At 45.0% G+C, this 22,448-nt stretch overlaps 2 protein-coding genes and 1 non-coding gene across 4 annotated transcripts; 2 read left to right on the top strand and 1 right to left on the bottom strand.

Moving 5' to 3' along the window:
- Positions 1-8,744: 8,744 nt before the first annotated feature.
- Positions 8,745-8,826, top strand: TRNAS-GCU (transfer RNA serine (anticodon GCU)). Its single transcript has one exon. It is a non-coding gene; the product is annotated as a tRNA-Ser (tRNA).
- A 1,810-nt stretch (positions 8,827-10,636) lies between these two features.
- On the top strand, positions 10,637-17,395 carry LOC123099188 (arsenate reductase 2.2). The gene is made up of 3 exons (XM_044521353.1): positions 10,637-10,934; positions 11,041-11,179; positions 16,940-17,395. The coding sequence occupies exons 1-3, from the start codon at positions 10,747-10,749 to the stop codon at positions 17,108-17,110; spliced, it is 498 nt and encodes a 165-aa protein (XP_044377288.1). The 5' UTR covers positions 10,637-10,746; the 3' UTR covers positions 17,111-17,395.
- Positions 17,396-18,121: 726 nt separating this feature from the next.
- Positions 18,122-20,809, bottom strand: LOC123099187 (probable glucuronosyltransferase Os03g0107900). Of its 2 annotated transcripts, XM_044521352.1 has the most exons (4): positions 20,068-20,809; positions 19,413-19,657; positions 18,614-19,078; positions 18,122-18,302 (listed from the first exon to the last, which is right to left on the bottom strand). In XM_044521352.1, the coding sequence occupies exons 1-4, from the start codon at positions 20,662-20,664 to the stop codon at positions 18,248-18,250; spliced, it is 1,362 nt and encodes a 453-aa protein (XP_044377287.1). In that variant the 5' UTR covers positions 20,665-20,809; the 3' UTR covers positions 18,122-18,247. The 2 variants fall into 2 exon arrangements, with proteins under 2 accessions (XP_044377287.1, XP_044377286.1); XM_044521351.1 differs by having other exon boundaries at positions 18,122-19,078; positions 20,068-20,806.
- Positions 20,810-22,448: the final 1,639 nt, after the last annotated feature.

Raw genomic sequence — 22,448 nt, 5'->3', positions numbered from 1 at the left:
CGGTGACGATGGTGATCATGACGGTGCTTCGAAGATGGAGATCACAAGCACAAGATGATGATGGCCATATCATATCACTTATATTGATTGCATGTGATGTTTATCTTTTATGCATCTTATCTTACTTTGATTGACGGTAGCATTATAAGATGATCTCTCACTAAATTATCAAGGTATAAGTGTTCTCCCTGAGTATGCACCGTTGCGAAAGTTCTTCGTGCTGAGACACCACGTGATGATCGGGTGTGATTGGCTCTACTTTCAAATACAACGGGTGCAAAACAGTTGCACACGCGGAATACTCATGTTAAACTTGACGAGCCTAGCATATAACACATATGACCTCGGAACACTGAGACCGAAAGGTCGAGCGTGAATCATATAGTAGATATGATCAACATAGTGATGTTCACCATTGAAACTACTCCATCTCACGTGATGATCGGACATGGTTTAGTTGATTTGGATCACATGATCACTTAGAGGATTAGAGGGATGTCTATCTAAGTGGGAGTTCTTAAGTAATATGATTAACTGAACTTTAATTTATCATGAACTTAGTCTTGGTAGTATTAGCATATCTATGTTGTAGATCAATAGCTCGCGTTGTTGCTGCCCTATGTTTTATATATGTTCCTAGAGAAAACTAAGTTGAAAGATGTTAGTAGCAATGATGCGGATTGGATCCGTGATATGAGGTTTATCCTCATTGCTGCACAGAAGAATTATATCCTTGATGCACCGCTAGGTGACAGACCTATTGCAGGAGCAGATGCAGACGTTATGAACGTTTGGCTAGCTCAATATGATGACTACTTGATAGTTTAGTGCACCATGCTTAACGGCTTAGAACGGGGACTTCAAAGACGTTTTGAACGTCATGGACCATATGAGATGTTCCAGGAGTTGAAGTTAATATTTCAAGCAAATACCCGAGTTGAGAGATATGAAGTCTCCAACAAGTTCTATAGCTAAAAGATGGAGGAGAATAGCTCAAGCAGTGAGCATATGCTCAGATTGTCTGGGTACTACAATCGCTTGAATCAAGTGGGAGTTAATATTCCAGATAAAATAGTGATTGACAGAATTCTCTAGTCACCATCACCAAGTTAGTAGAACTTCGTGATGAACTATAATATGCAAGGGATGACGAAAGTAATTCCCAAGCTCTTCGTGATGCTGAAATCGACGAAGGTAGAAATCAAGAAAAACATCAAGTGTTGATGGTTAACAAGACCACTAGTTTCAAGAAAAGGGCAAAGGGAAGAAGGGGAACTTCAAGAAGAATGGCAAGCAAGTTGCTGCTCAAGTGAAGAAGCCCAAGTCTGGACCTAAGCCTGAGACTGAGTGCTTCTACTGTAAAGGGACTGGTCACTGGAAGCGGAACTGCCCCAAGAATTTGGTGGATAAGAAGGATGGCAAAGTGAACAAAGCTATATTTGATATACATGTTATTGATGTGTACTTTACTAGTGTTTATAGCAACCCCTCGGTATTTGATACTGGTTCAGTTGCTAAGAGTAGTAACTCGAAACGGGAGTTGCAGAATGAACATAAACTAGTTAAGGGCGAGGTGACGATGTGTGTTGGAAGTAGTTCCAAGATTGATATGATCATCATCGCACACTCCCTATGCTTTCGGGATTAGTGTTGAAACTAAATAAGTGTTATTTGGTGTTTGCGTTGAGCATGAATATGATTTGATCATGTTTATTGCAATACGGTTATTCATTTAAGTTAGAGAATAATTGTTGTTCTGTTTACATAAATAAAACCTTCTATGGTCATACACCCAACGAAAATGGTTTGTTGGATCTTGATCGTAGTGATACACATATTCATAATATTGAAGCCAAAAGATGCAAAGTTAATAATGATAGTACAACTTATTTGTGGCACTGCCGTTTAGGTCATATTGGTGTAAAGCGCATGAAGAAACTCCATGCTGATGGAATTTTGGAATCACTTGATTCTTGCGAACCATGCCTTATGGGCAAGATGACTAAAACTCCGTTCTCCGAAACAATGGAGCAAGCAACTGACTTATTGGAAATAATACATACTGATGTATGCAATCCGATGAGTGTTGAGGCTCGCGGCGGATATCATTATTTTCTGACCTTCATAGATGATTTGAGCAGATATGGGTATATCTACTTGATGAAACACAAGTCTGAAACATTTGAAAAGTTCAAAGAATTTCAGAGTGAAGTGGAGAATCATCGTAACAAAAATAAAAGTTTCTACGATATGATCGCAAAGGTAAAATATTTCAGTGACGAGTTTGGCCTTCAATTAAAACAATGTGGAATAGTTTCACAAACTCGTGCCACCTGGAACACCACATCATAATGGTGTGTCCCAACGTCATAACCGTACTTTATTGGATATAGTGCAATCTATGATGTCTCTTACCGATTTACCACTATCGTTCTGGGGTTATGCATTAGAGACAGCTGCATTCACATTAAATAGGGCACCGTCTAAACTATGGTTTGGCAAGAAACCTAAGTTGTCGTTTCTTAAAGTTTGGGGTTGCGATGCTTATGTGAAAAAGTTTCATCCTGATAAGCTCAAACCCAAATCGGAAAGGTGCGTCTTCAAAGGATACCCAAAAGTTACTGTTGGGTACACCTTCTATCACAGATCCGAAGGCAAGATATTCGTTGCTAAGAATGGATATTTTCTAGAGAAGGAGTTTCTCTCAAAAGAAGTGAGTGGGAGGAAAGTAGAATTTGATGAGGTAATTGTACCTGCTCCCTTATTGGAAAGTAGTTCATCACAGAAATCTGTTCCTGTGACTCCTACACCAATTAGTGAGGAAGCTAATGATGATGATCATGTAACTTCAGATCAAGTTACTACCAAACCTCGTAGGTCAACTAGAGTGAGATCCACACCAGAGTGGTACGGTAATCCTATTTTGGAGGTCATGTTACTTGATCATGACGAACCTACGAACTATGAGGAAGCGATGATGAGCCCAGATTCCGCGAAATGGCTTGAGGCCATGAAATCTGAGATGGGATCCATGTATGAGAACAAAGTGTGGACTTTGGTTGACTTGCTCGATGATCGACAAGCCATAGAAAATAAATGGATCTTCAAGAGGAAGACGGACGCTGATAGTAGTGTTACTATCTACAAAGCTAGAATTGTCGCAAAAAGGTTTTCGACAAGTTCAAGGTGTTGACTACGATGAGATTTTCTCACTCGTAGAGATGCATAAGTCTGTCCGAATCATGTTAGCAATTGCCGCATTTTATGAAATCTGGCAAATGGATAAACAAAACTGCATTCCTTAATGGATTTATTAAAGAAGAGTTGTATATGATGCAACCAGAAGGTTTTGTCAATCCTAAAGGTGCTAACAAAATATGCAAGCTCCAGCGATCCATCTATGGACTGGTGCAAGCATCTCAGGGTTGGAATATACGCTTTGATGAGTTGATCAAAGCATATAGTTTTATACAGACTTGCGGTGAAGCCTGTATTTACAAGAAAGTGAGTGGGAGCACTACAACATTTCTGATAAGTATATGTGAATGACATATTGTTGATCGGAAATAATGTAGAATTATTCTGCAAAGCAGAAAGGAGTGTTTGAAAGGAGTTTTTCAAAGAAAGACCTCGGTGAAGCTGCTTACATATTGAGCATCAAGATCTATAGAGATAGATCAAAACGCTTGATAAGTTTTTTCAATAAGTACATACCTTGACAAGATTTTGAAGTAGTTCAAAATGGAAGAGTCAAAGAAAGAGTTCTTACCTGTATTACAAGGTGTGAAATTGAGTAAGACTCAAAGCCCGACCACGGCAGAAGATAGAAAGAGAATGAAAGTCATTCCCTATGCCTCAGCCATAGGTTCTATAAAGTATGCCATGCTGTGTACCAGATCTATTGTATACCCTACACTGATTTTGGCAAGGGAGTACAATAGTGATCTAGGAATAGATCACTGGACATCGGTCAAAATTATCCTTAGTGGAATAAGGATATGTTTCTCGATTATGGAGGTGAAAAAAATGGTTCATCGTAAAGGGTTACGTCGATGCAAGTTTTGACACTGATCCAGATGACTCTAAGTCTTCATCTGGATACATATTGAAAGTGGGAGCAATTAGCTAAAGTAGCTCTGTGCAGAGCATTGTAGACATAGAAATTTGCAAAATACATACGGATCTGAATATGGCAGACCCGTTGACTAAACTTATCTCACAAGCAAAACATGATCACACCTTAGTACTCTTTGGGTGTTAATCACATAGCGATGTGAACTAGATTATTGACTCTAGTAAACCCTTTGGGTGTTAGTCACATGACGATGTGAACTATGGGTGTTAATCACAGGGTGATGTGAACTATTGATGTTAAATCACATGGCGATGTGATCTAGATTACTGACTCTAGTGCAAGTGGGAGACTGAAGGAAATATGCCCTAGAGGCAATAATAAAGTTATTATTTATTTCCTTATTTCATGATAAATGTTTATTATTCATGCTCGAATTGTATTAACCGGAAACATAATACTTGTGTGAATACATAGACAAACAGAGTGCCACTAGTATGCCTCTACTTGACTAGCTCGTTGATCAAAGATGGTTATGTTTCCTAGCCATAGACATGAGTTGTCATTTGATTAACGGGATCACATCATTAGGAGAATGATGTGATTGACTTGACCCATTCCGTTGTAGGAGATATGCCCTAGAGGCAATAATAAATGATATTATTTATCTCCGAATTCATATTATGTTTATGTTCCATGCTATAACTGCTGTGGTTCCCGAGCCCGTATATCCATAAAGGCTCTGGGGAGAACCCATATGCACGTGTGAAATAATAAACGATAAATTGTATTCCTAGTCGTGCCTCTAAGACTAGCTCAAGTGTTGCATGATGATTATGTTTTCCCAATCATGGACATGTCTATGCCAAGCAACTTTGAGGGCACAATGTCAGGAAGGACATTTGTGTTGAATCGACCCGAATTGATGTTATGCTATGAGATACATTCGTCACAAGTTAATGGTTTATAACACAGAGATAGTTAATGTTTGCATAATTCCTTAGACCATGAGAGTATCGAGTTTCTTCATGCTTGCTTCATGAACTTTGGGGTTTGTTAAACGTCATCCGTAACTGGATGGCTATTACGGCGGCTTACGGGTTCATGGGAAAGTGTTGAGTAACTTGATAGCTCGAGATTGGGATTTGCTCCTCCGACGATGGAGAGATATACTCGGGCCCTCTCGGTGTTACGGTATCCATCATCGTCTGGCCAGACACTTTGTGATTTGATCACGGGGATGCCGGAACACGATAACGAGAAAAGAGAACAATACCGGTAACGAGGTAACTAGCATAGTGGACAAGTTGTTGATCCACGGGAATGCCAACATGTCTCACCTCGGGTATTTGTAACATATCGCGAAGCAACAGGAATAGCTCACTGCAACTGGAGGTTCACTCGAATATTCATTCGTGTGGGTATAGGGGTCAATATGGGTGTCCACGGCTCCGATGTTGATCATTGATCGAAAGGGGTTCCGGGTCATGTCTATACTTCACCGAACCTATAGGGTCACACGCTTAAGGGTCATCTATCTGCTGAATACTAGACAAGGAGTCTGAGAGAAAATCACCGAAAAAGTTTCGGACAGCGGAAAAGTTCCGCAGAGAGAGGTCACCGGATGAGTTTCGGTGAAACCGAAAAAGTTGTTTCGGGGTATGCCATTAAGTCAAAATGGTTTCGGCACATGCCTGATAATTCTTGGAGGGTGCCAGAATCATTCTGGTAACTTTTTGGAATTTTCAAAAATAAAAACCAAAAATGTTTCGGAGCTGGCGGTACCGCTTTGGCTGTTTTTCGCAGATGAAATTCACTAATCTTAAATTGTTTCAGAACGAATCCAAAATCATTTTAGTGGGTACTGGAATTATTCTAAGACCCACAGAAATATTTTCGGATTTAGTGGACGTGAAAAATTGTCTTCATGAATAGTGAAAATGCATTCTTGTTTGCTTTTCGCAGATGAAAATCACTAAACCGAAATTGTTTCGGAACGCGTTGAAAATTATTTTAGTGGGTACTGGAAATGTTCTGAGCCCACATAAATATTTTCAGTTTGAACGGACGCTGAAAAATGTCGTCATGAATAGTGAAAGTGCTTTTTGCTTGGCTTCTTGGAGAAGCCACCTTGAGGGCCTTTTTGGTATTTCCCCCCTTGGCTTCTTGGAGAAGCCACCCTTGGGCTTGGCCTATAAATAGGGGTGGAGGGGGCTGCCTAAAGGATGATCCCTTCTCACATACAAGTGCCATGCATGATCTGGCTTCTCTCTCCCTCCCAGCGAAATAGTTTCGTAGAGCCGAAAGGCTGTCTGGGTTCCGGTGGGAACTAGTTCTGGACGGCGGAGCCCTGCCGGATAGATGACACCGTATGTGTGCAACTCTGTAGAGAGATCGTAGTTTCGGTCTTAGTTCGTGAGTGCCTCCCGAAGGGCTGTCCGTGTGACCGTCCGAGTTTCGAAGGTCCTCCCGAAGGGCTGTCCGAGTGACCGTTCGAGTTTCGAAGGTCCTCCCGAAGGGCTGTCCGCGACACCGTCCGGGGGACTGTTCGACCGCCTCCTGGAGGGCTGTCTGAGGAGCAGATGAGGGTATACATCCTCGCGGTTGGGAGGTTGTAAATCCTAGCTGCGGGGATTTGCACCGACGATCGTCATCGACTCTACTTCCCGCTGCGCTACGAGTCGGTAACGAAGAAGATCAAACCTTGTATGCAGTCTCCATAGTGGTCCTGGGCTGGTGCGTAGATCAGAAATTTTTTGTTTTCTGCTGCGTTACCCCTTCAGTTAGCTTAGCACACGATCGTTTAGTATTTGGCTATTGCTTTCTTCATGACTTATACATGTTCCTATGACTATGAGATTATGCAACTCCCGTTTACCGGAGGAACACTTTGTGTGCTACCAAACATCACAACGTAACTGGGTGATTATAAAGGTGCTCTACAGGTGTCTCCGAAGGTACTTGTTGGGTTGGCGTATTTCGAGATTAGGATTTGTCACTCCGATTGTCGGAGAGGTATCTCTGGACCCACTCGGTAATGCACATCACTTAAGCCTTGCAAGCATTGCAACTAATGAGTTAGTTGCGGGATGATGTATTACAGAATGAGTAAAGAGACTTGCCGGTAACGAGATTGAACTAGGTATTGAGATACCGACGATCGAATCTCGGGCAAGTAACATACCGATGACAAAGGGAACAACGTATGTTGTTATGCGGTCTGACTGATAAAGACCTTCGTAGAATATGTGGGAGCCAATATGAGCATCCAGGTTCCGCTATTGGTTATTGACCGGAGACGTGTCTCGGTCATGTCTACATAGTTCTCGAACCCGTAGGGTCCGCACGCTTAAAGTTTCGATGACAGTTATATTATGAGTTTATATGTTTGATGTACCGAAGGTTGTTCAGAATCCCGGATGTGATCACGGACATAACGAGGAGTCTCGAAATGGTCGAGACATGAAGATTGATATATTGGACTACTATATTCGGACACCGGAATGGTTCCGGGGGTTATCGGATATATACCGGAGTACCGGGGGGTTACCGGAACCCCCCCCCCCCGGGTGGGATTAATGGGCCTATATGGGCCTTAGTGGAGAAGAGGAGGGGCGGCCAGGGCAGGCCGCGCCCCCTCCCCCTCTAGTCCGAATTGGACAAGGAGGGGGGGCCTTTCCTTCTTCTCCTCCTCCTCTTTCCCCCTTCTCCTAATCCAACAAGGAAGGGAGGGAGTCCTAATCCCGGTGGGAGTAGGACTCCTCCTGACGCGCCCCTCTCCTGGCCGGCTGCCTCTCCCCCCTTGCTCCTTTATATACGGGGGCAGGGGGCACCCCAAAGACACAACAATTGATCTGTTGATCTTTTAGCCGTGTGGAGTGCCCCCCTCCACCATAGTCCACCTCGATAATACTGTAGTGGTGCTTAGGTGAAGCCCTGCGTCGGTAGAACATCATCATCGTCACCACGCCGTCGTGCTGACAAAACTCTCCCTCAACACTCGGCTGGATCGGAGTTCGAGGGACGTCATCGGGCTGAACGTGTGCTGAACTCGGAGGTGCCATGCGTTCGGTACTTGATCGGTCGGATCGTGAAGACGTACGACTACATCAACCGCGTTGTGCTAACGCTTCCGCTTTCGGTCTACGAGGGTACGTGGACAACACTCTCCCCTCTCGTTGCTATGCATCTTCATGATCTTGCGTGTGCGTAGGAATTTTTTTTGAAATTACTACGTTCCTCAACAGGTTTTATCCAACATGGGTGACAGCATAATCTTTAGATCGTCCCACCACCTCTTTCGATATAGGCATAGAAGTTGGTCTCATATGGTTCTACTCTTGCTGATTTTTGTCAGACCCTTAGTGTTCGGCTGTGTGCATCTTAGTTATGCAGATGCCTGGTGTTGCTCATCACGATTCACATCCATTTGCTGCTATTTTAAGTTAATGTAAAAGCGCCATCAATAAAATAAAATCGAACTCCCATTTTTTTTCCCTGAAAAAGATCTATCTTTGCGTGGTATATTATTTCGAGCATACTGCGTGAAGCGCGTTTCTATCCGAACAGCCCTCTCAAAAAGGAATTTTGTCACCCGCAAAAAAAAACAAAAAGGAATTTTGCGTTGTTTCTCTCTAGTAAAAACGAACGACACATTTTCCGTTCGCCAAGAGACACTTTGGCCGAGTGGTTAAGGCGTGTGCCTGCTAAGTACATGGGCTCTGCCCGCGAGAGTTCGAATCTCTCAGGTGTCGATTTTCCTTTTCATTTTTACCTCTTTTTTGCTCTGGTAGATGGGCCGGCCCTCGTGCTACATGTGCCGGGCCGGCCTATTCTCCATTTCTTCCCTTGAGCCCACAGATAGATAGAATGGCCGTCCGCCTACAAAGGAAGATTCCTCAAAAAAAAAAATCTACAAAGTAAGATTTTCTAGAAAAAAATCCTACAAAGGAAAGATGTCTCAAAAATAAAAACCTACAAAAGGAATTGTTGCTAAAAAAGAACCTACAAACGAAGTTTTTGTCTAAAAAAGACCTACTTCCTTTGACTCAAATTAGTTGTCTTAGATCCGTATCTAAACACTACACCACAAAGAAAAATAAAACATACTCCCACTATAAATAAATATAAGAGCATTTAGATCACTAATTTAGTAATCTAAACGCTCTTACATTTCTTTACGGAGGGAGTACCTAGTACCACTAACAAAAAACTTATTCAGACTTGGATTTTCTGCTCTCTGGCTCGAAATACACTCGCAAACTGTAAAATAGTTTAAAAATGTGATGTTCTTTTTTGTCATACATCGACGCATGTTCTAAGAGCATGCAAAATCTCACCAAGAAAAAGACATCTGTGGTGGTCCGTGGAAATACAAAATTCAGATATCAAACTACATTTGGAGCACTCATTTTTGTTTTTGTTTTGCACAGACCACGATGGATGTTGGGCGGTGGGGGTATTTGTAGGTGAGGTACATTGTGCAAGTTCTTTTTTTTTTTGTTAATTGGACACACTTACCCACAAACAAAAAATTGCATACACTCGTGACATAAATCTTAAATGCAGGGCCCTTGTCTACAAGTTTTGTTTAGCGCTACAAAATGGATTTTTTTTCTCCCGGACATTTTGTATAGTGCTTATCTTTTTTACGTTTTCTGTTATACCATTTGATTTTTGAAAGCCAGACATTTTTTTTCCATGATAAATACAAGGTTGTGACTTGCACACTGCTTATAACATTAAAATAGGCAAGCATTCTGGGTTTTGCAAGGCCTTTTGCCTTGCAAAATTAGTCAAATATTGATTCCATCAGCATTCAATTATGTTTATAGTTTTGATTCTCAATGTATAAGTAACCAAATGAATGATGAGGTATTTCTCATGCTGGCATTTGGGTCCGAAAAACCAAAACTGAACCAAACTGAATTGTCAGGTAATTCGGTTTCAACTTTGATTCGTATTTTTCTTTTTATTCGGGTTTCGGGTGTTGTTCAGGTTTCATCCGTTGTTGCTCGAATAGATCGCGATAACGGAAATTATTAGAAGGCATCCGTCCCACCTCGCAAAATTGGCCTAGCCCACTACATTCCACCCCCTAGCCGCCTAGACACTATTTCTACTTCCCAACCGCCTTCAGCCATCGTGTATCTTGCTCACGCGTGCGTCGTTGCTTCCCACTTCATAGCCGCCTCCATCCCAAACCCTTGTGTGCCATGGCGTCCACTAGCATCGTCATCACGGAACTGTGTCGCGTGGTCATCTCCCGTAGCGCCGGTGAGCGGTCGTGACTTGGTTGTCGCTTGCGGTGCCCTTGCCCGCCTTCGCCATGACAGACGCCCGTGGCGGCCTCTCTAAAATTACTTTTCTACATCGGCCGGGGCATTTCCTCTCCTCGGTGGTGCCGTGAGCCCATTTTCTTCGCCCCCTTTGTCACCGGCCTCCGTCTGTACCACGTGCCCGCGGACCTGCGCACCGCGATGTTGGCAGTCATCTGGTAGTACATCGGTTTCTACGGGTCAAACAAACCAACAAAATCGTTTAACCGAAGAATACACCCATATTTTTCTTGTTTTTGAGAACCCAAATTTTCCCGAAAATACCAAACCCAAGGAGTACCCGAACAACTTCAACTAAATCGCTTAACCGTCAAATACACACATTCTCGGGGGGCTATGTGCAAACCGCGCCAGACGAAGAGGGGACAAGAATCTCCTCCCTCCTCCTCTCCGGCGAGGCCCCGACCCCGACCCCGCACCCCACGGCGGCCGGAGACGATGGCGAGGAAGGGCGTGTCGTACGTGACGGCGGCGCAGCTCGTGTCCATGGCGCGCGACCCCCGCGTCGCCATCATCGACGTCAGGTACGCACGCGCGCGCCGATCCGCGCCCCATCTCCGTGACCGCGCCGGGGAGCGCGAGCGATAGGAGGCTAACCGGGGGTGGCTGGTTTGGTTGGGGGATCTGCAGGGACGAGGAGCGGATCTGCGACGCGCACATCGCCGGGTCGCACCACTACGCCAGCGACGGCTTCGCGGACCGGCTGCCGGAGATCGCCGAGGCCACCCGGGGCAAGGAGACCCTCGTCTTCCACTGCGCCCTCAGCCAGGTCAGGCCCCTTCCTCCCTCCTCCAGAACTCTTTATTCTAGTTGTTCATATTTGCAGCACCACTTGCTGTCGAGCAAACGATTAGCACCTTGGACCTTGGCACTTGGCAGTAGTACCGGTAGAACAGTCGGTGCTCTCTGTAGGTCTCGAACTGTTTCATGTGATGTGGCCACTAATTGGAGTTTCACAAGCTCCTCGCTAACATAAAATCAGGCCTAGGTATCATGGATTATGAGTTGATCTGGGATTCAGGGTGGAAGCACAAATTACAGAGATAAATTGCCTTGTTTGTGATGCCGGTGTGATTCAGGACCCGTGATCATGTATAAGGATGGTGGTTATTTGTCGATATCTGTACTGTGAATTTGATGGCTATCACTGGGAAATGCAAATACAACTGTTTATGTGTATATTACATGAAGGCATCAACAAGGTAGTTGAACTGGGTTCCATTTTTTTTTACAGAATTAGACCAGTGAGACAGTTTTTGTGCAGATGACGTAGCCATAGGACTTCCATTGTTTTCGTTCTGTGGGTTTACATGTTATTGTTATTCGTGATTGTACGGTATCAGGTCCAGCTTTCTTCTATACCTTTGCAATCGGTATGTCTTCTCTAGGCCTGTGGTGAGGCTCAGGACATCTTTATATGCTTAAGTGTTGTCTGAATCAGTACTTCTAATATAAACCATGGCTTTATCTTCTACTCCCTCCGTTCCTAAATATAAGTCTTTGTAGAGATTCACTATGGGTCACATACAGATGTATATAGATGCATTTTAGAGTGTTGATTCACTCATTTTGCTCCGTATGTGGTCCATAGTGAAATCTCTCCAAAGGCTTATATTTACGAACGGAGGGAGTAGCAACAACTGTTGCTTAATTCTCTGAGTTTATATGGTTTACTTTATAGATTATAGAACTGATAAATTGTAAGCTGTACTGTTTGCCTGGGTAAAGATGCTTAGCTTTGGTAGCAGCTGTTTTCTCTATGTGTACAAAACAGGAAGACATCAATGAGGTGGCTGAATGTAACGCCCACGATGCGGCTATATCTCCCACGTGTCGAGGCACGACTTAGAGGCATAACCGCATAGTGGTTTTGTCGCAAGAAGGGTCATCTTCACACAATCCCATGTAATGAACAAGAATGGGATAAAGAGTTGGCTTACAATTGCCACTTCACACAATACATAAATATCATTCATACATCATCCAAAGTACAATCATATAGACCGACTACGGTCAAAAACCAGATGAAAATAAGACAACCCCAAATGCTAGATCCCCGATCGTCCCAACTGGGCTTCACTACTGATCATCAGGAAAAGACACATAGTAACGACCACGTTCCTCGTCGAACTCCCACTTGAGATCGACGCCATCGTCTGCACTGGCATCGTCGGCACCTGCAACTGTTTTGGAAGTATCTGTGAGTCACGGGGACTCAGCAATCTCACACCCGCGAGATCAAGACTATTTAAGCTTATAGGACAAAGAGGTGCAAAGAGGTGGAGCTGCAGCGGCAAAAGCATATATGGTGGCTAACTTGCGCAAATGAGAGCGAGAAGAGAAGCAACGGAACGGACGTCATCTAGCAATGATCAAGAAATGATCCTGAACACCTACTTACGTCATACATAACACAGACCGTGTTCACTTCCCGGACTCCGCCGAGAAGAGACCATCACGGCTATACACGCACTTGGTGTATTTTAATTGGGTCAAGTGACAAGTTATCTACAACCGGACATTAACAAATTCCCATCTGCCTCATAACCGCGGGCACGGCTTTCGAAAGATAATACCCTGCAGGGGTGTCCCAACTTAGCCCATCATAAGCTCTCACGGTCAACGAAGGATAAACCTTCTCCCGGAAAGACCCGATCAGTCTCGGAATCCCGGTTTACAAGACATCTCGACAATGGTAAAACAAGACCAGCAAAGCCACCCGAATGTGCCGACAAATCCCGATAGGAGCTGCACATATCTCGTTCTCAGGGCACACCGGATGAGACATCCTACGAGTAAAACCAGACCTCGAGTTTCCAGGAGGGGGCCCCGCAGTCTGCTCAGTTCGGACCAACACTCGAAGGAGCACTGGCCGGGGGGGTTAAAATAAGATGACCCTCGGGCTCGCGAAAACCCGGGGGAAAAAGGTTTAGGTAGCGAATAGTAAAACCAAGGTTGGGCCTTGCTGGAGGAGTTTTATTCAAGGCGAACTATCAAGGGGGTCCCATAAATCACCCGACCGCGTAAGGAACGCAAACTCAAGGAACATAATCCCGGTATAACAGTAACTAGGGCCGGCAAAAGTGGAACAAATCACCAGGCATAAGGCCGAGCCTTCCACCCTTTACCAAAAAATATATATATGCATTAATTAAATAATAGATATTGTGATATCCCAACATATCCATGTTCCGATATGGAACAAACTTCAACTTCACCTGCAACTAGCAACGCTATAAGAGGGGCTGAGCAAAAGCGGTAACATAGCCAAACAACGGTTTGCTAGGAGAGGATGGTAAGAGGCTAACATGGCTAAAATAGGAGACATGATATAGCAAGTGATAGGTAGCGAGCATGGCAATAGAGCGAACAACTAGCATAGCAAAGATAGAAGTGATTTCGAGGGGTGGTCATCTTGCCTGCAAGATTCTCAGAGTTGTCGAAAGCTTGATCCTCGTAAGCGTACTCGACAGGTTCCTCGTTCACGAACTCGTCTCCCGGCTCTACCCAAGACAAGAACACAAACAAACGGAACCACAATCAACAACGAGAAATGCACAAGCAACATGATGCAAAATATGTATGATATGCAAGAAATGATATGCGATGCATATGCGTGCTCCGGAAGGAAAATGATGAGCATGGCAGTAACTTGGCAAACCAAGCATGCCACTGGAAAGATGAGATGATTTCGGTCGAAATCGATATAAAGATCACCGGAATCGGATGCACGGTTTGCAAATGGCAAGCAACACAAGAATGACACTAATCTGCGATAAACAACAAGATAGCACTTAAAATGCAACAAGCAACAATGCTACAACACCCCAACATAGCAACAAAGCACATGGCAGTAATCTACAGGAGATGCTTGACAAAAGATGAACACTGAGCTATGGCTAGTTCACAACATATCAAGCTCAAACAAGCATGGCAAAAGTGCAAAAGATTACAGGTTCACAGACTTAGTGAAAAACTGGACATGGCAGAAATCAGCATCAGGTAGCCATGTTCAGAGCACGAAATCAACATGCTACAGGAACTTAACATAACAAAACAAGGCATGGTAGTGTTCTACTAAATGCACTTGACAAAAGTCCCTTACTGACCATAAGCCAAAAATGACCAGAAGATATGGTGCCAAGCATGTAAACATAGCAAGTTTCGTTATCAGGTTCCAGACTTAGCAGAAAACAGAGCATGGCAGAAATATTAATATGTAGGCCTCTTTGTGAGCTTGATGCACTCACTAAAGAGCAATTCATGACAAACCAAGCATACCTACAGCAAGATGGCATGTTAATGAAGCTAACCATGGCAAGAACAATTGCATAGCATGTATGGATCAACTACAATAAGCTTGGCAAAAATGCATGTCATGTTAAGAATCTGCCAGAAATATTTTATAGCAAAAGTAGAGCAAGATTGATTCATGCTATGGTACTCTAAAATTGCAAACAATTGCAGGAATGGATCAATTACAACTATAGCTACAAAACATCCTTACTGAACATCTCCAAAATATGCATGGATCTCTCTGTAGCATCAAGTTTACATGGCAACAAAATTACAGAAGACGAGGACTTAGAGAAATCACTAAGTTCCTGAAATCAGAATTATTACGGGGCCTACTTTGCATGCTTGTGCTAGTCACCACAGAGATCACAAAAATACATGGACTATACCACTGGAAAGATGGCATGGCATACTTCAAAACACATGTAGAGCTCATGCTCAAAAGATGCACAGAATAAATGATACAAAAATGACAAATCTCCAAGTTCTGATAAGAACCAGAGATTAACAGCAACTAGCCCTCTTCCAACGAAGATTTGGGCATCAAGATGACCTCTAATGAAAATGGTGCAATTGAACAAAATGAAGAGCATCACGAGACGAACAATTTGACATATTATACGCGCGAATCAGAGCTACATGCACAAAGTTATCACATCGGGAACAGGAGCATATGCTGAGAAAAATTAGGACTTAGAAAAAAACGAAGGCTAGGAAAGTCAACGGGGGTGAGCTGTACCAGATCGGATCGAGGGGACTTGCTCGAGCCCGAGCTCGTCGCCGGCGGGAGGAGGAAAGGAGGCGGTGGCGGCGGCCGTGGGAAGGAGAGGAGGCGCCGGAGGAGGGGGGCCGCCGGCGGGGACGGCGGTCGCCGGCCGGGGCGGCGCCGGCGGGGCTGCGGGCGGCGGCCGGAGCCCAAGGCGCGGTGGCGGCGGCGCCCGGCGGGGAGGCGAGGCGGCGGCGGAGGAGACGGGCCGGAGGGCCGGCGCGCGGGCCCGGCGGGCCGGCGGGTCCGGGCGGCAGCGGAGGCGGCCACGTGGCGCTCGCGGGTTGGCCCGGGCGGCGCGGCGGACGTGTCCGGCGCGGGCGGACGCGTCCGGTGCGGCGCGGAGGGAGAGGGTTAGGGTTTCGTCTGAGATTTCGTTTTTCGGGATGCCCACTTATAAATAGGTAGAGGGAGCTAGGAGACTCCAAATGAGGTGCGGTTTTCGCCCACACGATCGTGATCGAACGACCTAGAGCATGGAAGAGAGTTTGGTGGGTTTTGGGCTGGTTTTGGAGGGGGTTTTGCTGGACACTCAAATGGACTTTGCGGATGCCCGGTTAACCGATGGAGTACCAAACGACCTCCGAATGGAACGAAACTTGACCGGTAGTCTCCGGGTGGTATATTAAGACCACTTGACAAGCCTCGGTCCATTCTGAGAAAGTTTGACACACGCACACGAAAGAAAACTAGAGGGGTGCACCCGAGGAGATAGGAGCGCCGGATTGGAAAACGGACAACGGGGAAAATGCTCGGATGCATGAGACGAACACGTATGCGAATGCAATGCACATGATGACATGATATGAAAATGCATGACATGACAAAATACAAAACGAAAGACAAAACCCGACAACGGAGGGAAAAACATATCACATAGCCGGAAATGGCAAGAGTCGGAGTTACAAATATGGCAAGTTACATGCGGGGTGTTACACTGAAACTGCCTTACGTTATGTTTTCAGAATCAGACCATTGGAGATTTCCTGAACATCGCCAGTGGGACAGTTTTTTTCCAGATGCCGTAGCCACAGGACTTCCATTGTTTTCTTTTTGTGGTTCTACGTACATGTTATTTGTATTCATGATTGTATGATATCAGGGTCAGTGTTCTTCTATACCCTTGCAATCTTTGTGTGCTCTCTAGGCCTGTAGTCAGGACATCTTTATATGCTAAGGTTTTGTCTGAATGGCCACTTCAAATATAAACCATGGACCGTCCAAAAATAAAATAAAATAAAATAAAACCCTTGGATTTATCCTCTAGCAAGAAGTATAAATTGTTATTTGCGATGTTCGTCTTGGTAACTATGATTGGCTTTTGTAACAGCTATGCTACTGTGTTTATTATCCTCCTACCTTCAGCGTTGTATGTATTTTTTGTTCTTTCATCACAGTTTTACCTCCCAATCTGAGTTGAGGTTATCACCTCTGGTTCTTCTTGTAACCTGTCCGTTCAAACTGCAGGTGCGCGGACCATCTTGTGCAAGAATGTTTCTGGACTATTTATCAGAGGCCAAGGAAGAGTCAGCGGTGAAGAGCATCACGGTCCTCGAGCGTGGATTCAACGGATGGGAGCTTTCAGGGAGAGCTGTTTGCCGCTGCAAGGATGCTCCTTGCAAGGGTGTATGCTCTTGAAGTCTTCAGTATTCATGTAAACAAACATGATGCATTTCTCAAGTGCAGAGGATGCTGCTCTGCATGTTACCAAGATGATCACTATCTACAGGGCTAGCCGTTCGTAGTCAATTACTTCTATAGCAGCACACATTAAAATGGCATATCTCAATTGGATGCACCAGCAACAACGCTATGTGGATCAATCCATCCATCCATCCATCCATCCATGGAATAACAGGCACTTCATGGCATGTAAACTGGATATAAACCTTATTGGCGATTATTGAGAATATTTTGCTTTCACCGATGAGCATCCGCATCCTGTTTGAGCTGAAGTTCGATCATCTCTATGTTCTCCCTAATGGCTAATATGCATGCTTGGCTGCTTGGCTGCTTGTTTCTTGTTTTTTTCATCACAAAACTAATATTTGCAGTATCACTTTGTTGCGGTAACTCTTTGCTGATTCATATGCATATCATGATTTTCTAATGAAACTTCCTTTTGTATGTCATTCTGATTTGGCGAAGTCTAGATATTCAATAGGTAAGTTTATTTAGACAAGTTTTTTCTTTCCTTTTGCTGCTCTGTGTGTTTCAGCAGAAATGAAATGATCGGCTCTGCTAGCATAGAAACCAATCTGATGCAGATATTTAAGGCTTGAAATACAAGGAATTCTAAAGCTGGAGAATGAATAATCCTTTTTGATCTTCCTGTTCTTTGTGCTGAATTAACTACATTACTGGTCTTTGTGCTGAATCAACTACATTACTGGAATTTGCAAAGAATAATGCTAATCTTTGATCATGATGCTAATTTGATCATCAACTCCAATGTTGGTTTTATCAGATAGCGAGGAGCTCTCCTAGGTGGAGTGGCTGTCGCCGGCCTGGGTTCGAGTCTCCTCATTCTCCTATAAGAATAAGACAGGGGGCTTCTTTCCCTCTGTTCCTCATTCTTTTCTTTCTTTTTTCTTTTTTTTAGATAGTGACAGAAACTGGAGCCATCTTTTCCCTTTTCCTGAACATAACTGAAACAGAAGCACCCTTTTCTATACAACAAGATTGCACATATGGTACATGGAAGTATGACAGCCGAACAACTCTATAGGTACATCTAGGAAACGTTTTCATAGACACCCCTCTGTAATACAATCTTTAATCACCAGTAAACCACCTAAATATCAGCCTCTTCACAACACCAATAAAGCACCTAAATGAATAAAATTAATTTCCTGTACAAAGATTGCCAGTTTGTCAGCCCATTACCGCTTCTGTTGTTACACTGTACATGACTCGCAAACCATCCGGTTCGCCATCAAAAATTGGGATGGAATGTCAGGAACTGATCTTCTGAACTTCTGGCGAGAAAAATCCATGTCCACCGGTAGTGCTCATGCTCGACAAGTGATTTGTTGGCTCGGCAGAGACTGTAAGTTGCAGCTGTTGTTGCACAAATGCAGCAGAGTAGATGTCAGCAACCACCAAAAGATCCTTGGCGATTTGCTTCACTCAGGCCTTCACCTCCTTGATGACCCGACACGACTCCTCTGAGACCGGTCTAGCAAAGCTTCAAGCTCCCTCAGCACTTGCCATGTGGCATCTCCCTCTTGCAACGGCCGGTTGAACACCAGCGCCTTCCGCTTCACAGGATCCCACAAGTTCTTCTGTATCGCACTTAAGTTCGTTGCCACAACATGGTCCAGCACCGTCTCAAGACTGGCGACATCCTTCTCGGCCACCTGTAATGATATGTCTTGCCACCGGAGGACAGAAGGGAATGGCAGGCGTATATCATCGGCAATTATGACAGGAACGCAACCGAGTAGGACTGATTCCACGAGCCGAGGGCTCCACGGCGCCCAGCCCAGCGGGCAGAGACAGAACAGAGAACGGGCCATCTCTGATCGGTAGTCATCGTATCGCTTCCGCTTAAGGTAGAACTTGCTATTACGACCATAATGATGTAGTAGCTCAGTCCTCACCTTCCTGTTGCAAGGAAATGATAAGAACCAGTAAATTGTAAGTATGGTCTGATGAGTTAAATTTAATTTACTCTTTGTTATCCTACTGGCCGTATATGTACAGCTATTGATGGAATTTTGACAGTTATGGGTGAGACCTTGCCTGACCTAGGCAACTAAAGGTTTTTTTTTTCTTCTGCGGGGAGTATATGGAGTACAGATATTGAACAAATGATTCACTCAGATATTGAACAAATAAGAGATAGAACCTTAGAGAACCTCAAAACCAGTCCCCTTCCTACTACTTATGGGATAATTGCTAGATGAAGCAACTTAAGAGAAGTGTGGCATATGCTTACTTGCTGTAGAAGCGGCCACTGATATTCTTGGGGTGGACCTCCATCTTGCCCCGGAAGAAGGCAAAGATGTCCCTTCGCGCCTTCTCCGGCTCCGGTAGCTCAAGCGCCACCTCCGGAGGAACGTGTGGGGGGATAACCACATGCTCTGCCTCCTGGCACACGTGAGGACCGTGCACACCAAATGTCTGTAGCAGGATCGACTTCTTGAGGAACTCCGGTATGCCATCCGCAACGGCCACATCCTCCTGATCAAAACAAACCGAAACGTTAGTGCAACTGAGTAGTTCCCTAAATCTCTTACAGGAGTTGGGGAACCGCATTGAAGTAAATTCAAGCCGAACTAAGTTCCATCATGACAACAACCATGCATTTTAATGGTTGTATAAGTAGCTTCCATAAGTATACTGATATACGGCGCAGCACAAGAGGAATTCTGATACTAATTAAGCTAGGAATTGGTAAATTTCACAGCAAGAACTATTGATTGAACTCGAGTCGCTCCGATTTGGAACCGACGCTGACCGCTCATTGTCATGAAGAGCTGGTATGCCATTTAGGAGCCAAGAACACGCAGCTGCTAGCTTCCACGGCTCCGCCTTGGAAACCCCCATTTGGACGCAAGAAACACACCTAACCCGCACGCAACAGCACTCACCATGGGGTGGAAGCAGGCGCCGAAGTCGTGGGAGGCGACGAAGACGTGGTCGGCGCCGGCGGAGCGGTTCCAGTAGGGCATCTCCCGGCGGACGAGGGCGACGGCGTCGGCCAGCAGGCCGCGGGCGTGCGAGAGGGACGGGAAGCCGTTGGCCGTGGAGAAGTTGCAGGAGACGTAGACGGGCACGAAGAAGAGGTCGGCGTCCTCGGGGCGGGCGGCGCGGGCGGCGGGGCAGCCCAGCAGCGCGTCGTGCAGCGCGACCTCGGCCGCGAAGAGGTGGCGCGCGCACCGCGGGTCGGCGGCGGCCCAGTCGCGGTTGAAGCGGGAGGGGAGGTCGTAGACGTAGATCCGGACGGGGGAATTGGAGGTTGTAGCGGCGGTGGTGGCGGCGGAGAGGGCGCGGGGCTTGGTGTTGCGGAGGAGGACGGCGGGGCGGAGGAGCGGGGAGGCGGCCGGCGGGGCGGCGGAGAGGAAGAGGCAGACGGAGAGCGCGAACCAGACGAGCAGCAGCCACGCGGAGTGCCTCCGGAGCGTGCCGGCGAGGCCGGGCGGCGATCTCCGGGCCGTCGCCGGCGCGGGGAGCTTCGGATCTCTCATGGCGGAGATGCTTTGCTCCGGCGGTGGCGGAGGGGAGGGGAAAGACACCGCGGCGCGTGGGTTTGGTGGGTTGACTCGAGCTGGAAAAAGCTCGCGTCTTTCCGTCCGTCTCCCTCCCCCCACCTTGTTTTTGGTAAGTGGCTTTGCTGGATGGATAGATGGGCTGTCTAACAAGTTTAGAAGGTGTTCTTCACTTAATGCATTTTATTTATTGATCATCATTAACTCAAAGGAGTTTTCTAGCAAGTGCCTTTTATTGGTGATTAATTGGTCATGATATCTTTGGGATAAAAAATTGTTTGTAGGAGTATACGAACTGATCATTAATCATGTTATCTTTTATGGTGAAACGTATCACAGTTTGTCATGCTTACGAAGAGCTCTTTACGTAACCCCGCCCCCACCCCCCCTCTCAAGAGCCGAGAGGCACCTTTCGTATGTACCTTCGTCATGTTTTCGCTAGGATCACTCGGCTTAATTGTGTAACTTCGTCATGTCATGTTATGGCGGAAGAGGATTTGGAGCTCCTGGGTGCCCCCTCCCCCCCCCCCCCCCAATATAAACGTTAAGTTACAAAAAACCAAACAAACTAAAAAAAACTAACGTTTTGAGATATCAAACCTGGGTGCCCAATCTACTCTCATCTGAGAGAACATGCTCTTAGACGGAGCCGAACACCCTCCGTTTAATAAGGTCTATCTATGAAAATTCTTGAAATGACCCCAAATTTTGCAAGCAGGTGGGTATGCCCATGGTAGGCATCCATGTTAGATTGGAACGAATTCCGATATCATTTTGCATGCTATGACACATTCATGCATTTATCGCCCTTTTTCACCGGGGAAATACTAGAAAATGCAGAACTTGTCGAATACCCAAACAACTGGACATAGTGCCTTGAATCTGTCCTACAAAGCCATGAAAATAATTGGGCCAATTTAAAGGATGTCGAGAAACAATGTTCTCTCAGACAAAGCCTACTGGCCTACCCGAACACCCTTCGTCGAACATGGTCTATTTCTGAACATATTTCAAGTGACCCCCAACTTTTGCAAGCAGGTGGCATGCCCTATGGTAAACATCCATGTCAGGTTTGAACGATTTCCGACACCGTATGGAACTTGCGACATGTCTGGCCATTTATTTGCCTTGTTTACCAAGAAAACTTCAGAAATGCAAAATTTATTGAAAACCAAAAAAACTTTGCATGGTGTTTTGAATAGGTCATACAAGACCATAGACAAAAATTGGTGTCGTTTGACGGATGTAAAAAAAAACTTGCTCTCAGACTTTTGGCACCAAGTGGGCATGGTCCATTTTTGCACATGCATGAAATGACCCTGATGTTTTGCACCAGGTGGGCATGCCCATGGTAGGCATCCATACTTGATTTGAATGAACCCGACACTGTAAGCACGTTGCGTTACGTCGGGCCATCGATCAGCCTTTTTTCACTAAGAAAACTCCGGAAAATGCAAAATTTGTTTGAAAAGCAAACGATTTGACATGGCGCCATGAATTTGTTCTACAAGGCCATGAAAAAAAATTGCAGCCATTTGACGAATGTCGAAAAAAAGTTCACGGCTAAAAAAAATCACAAATTTGAAAAAGTTCATGGGTTACAAAAAATTCACAAATTTAGAAAAAAAATCATGAAAACTGAAAAGATAACACAAAATTTGAAAAAAGTTCACGTACTAAAAGTTTATGCATTTGGAAAAAGTTCACAGCTAAAATATTCATGAATTTGGAAAAGGTAGACATGTCTGACAAAATTTCATGAA

Source organism: Triticum aestivum, chromosome 4D (genome assembly GCF_018294505.1).
Source record: "Triticum aestivum cultivar Chinese Spring chromosome 4D, IWGSC CS RefSeq v2.1, whole genome shotgun sequence".
In the NCBI taxonomy this organism is placed as follows: Eukaryota; Viridiplantae; Streptophyta; class Magnoliopsida; order Poales; family Poaceae; genus Triticum; species Triticum aestivum.
The sequence above is the reverse complement of the archived record's forward strand: the minus strand, read 5'-3'. Positions and strand labels throughout refer to the sequence as shown.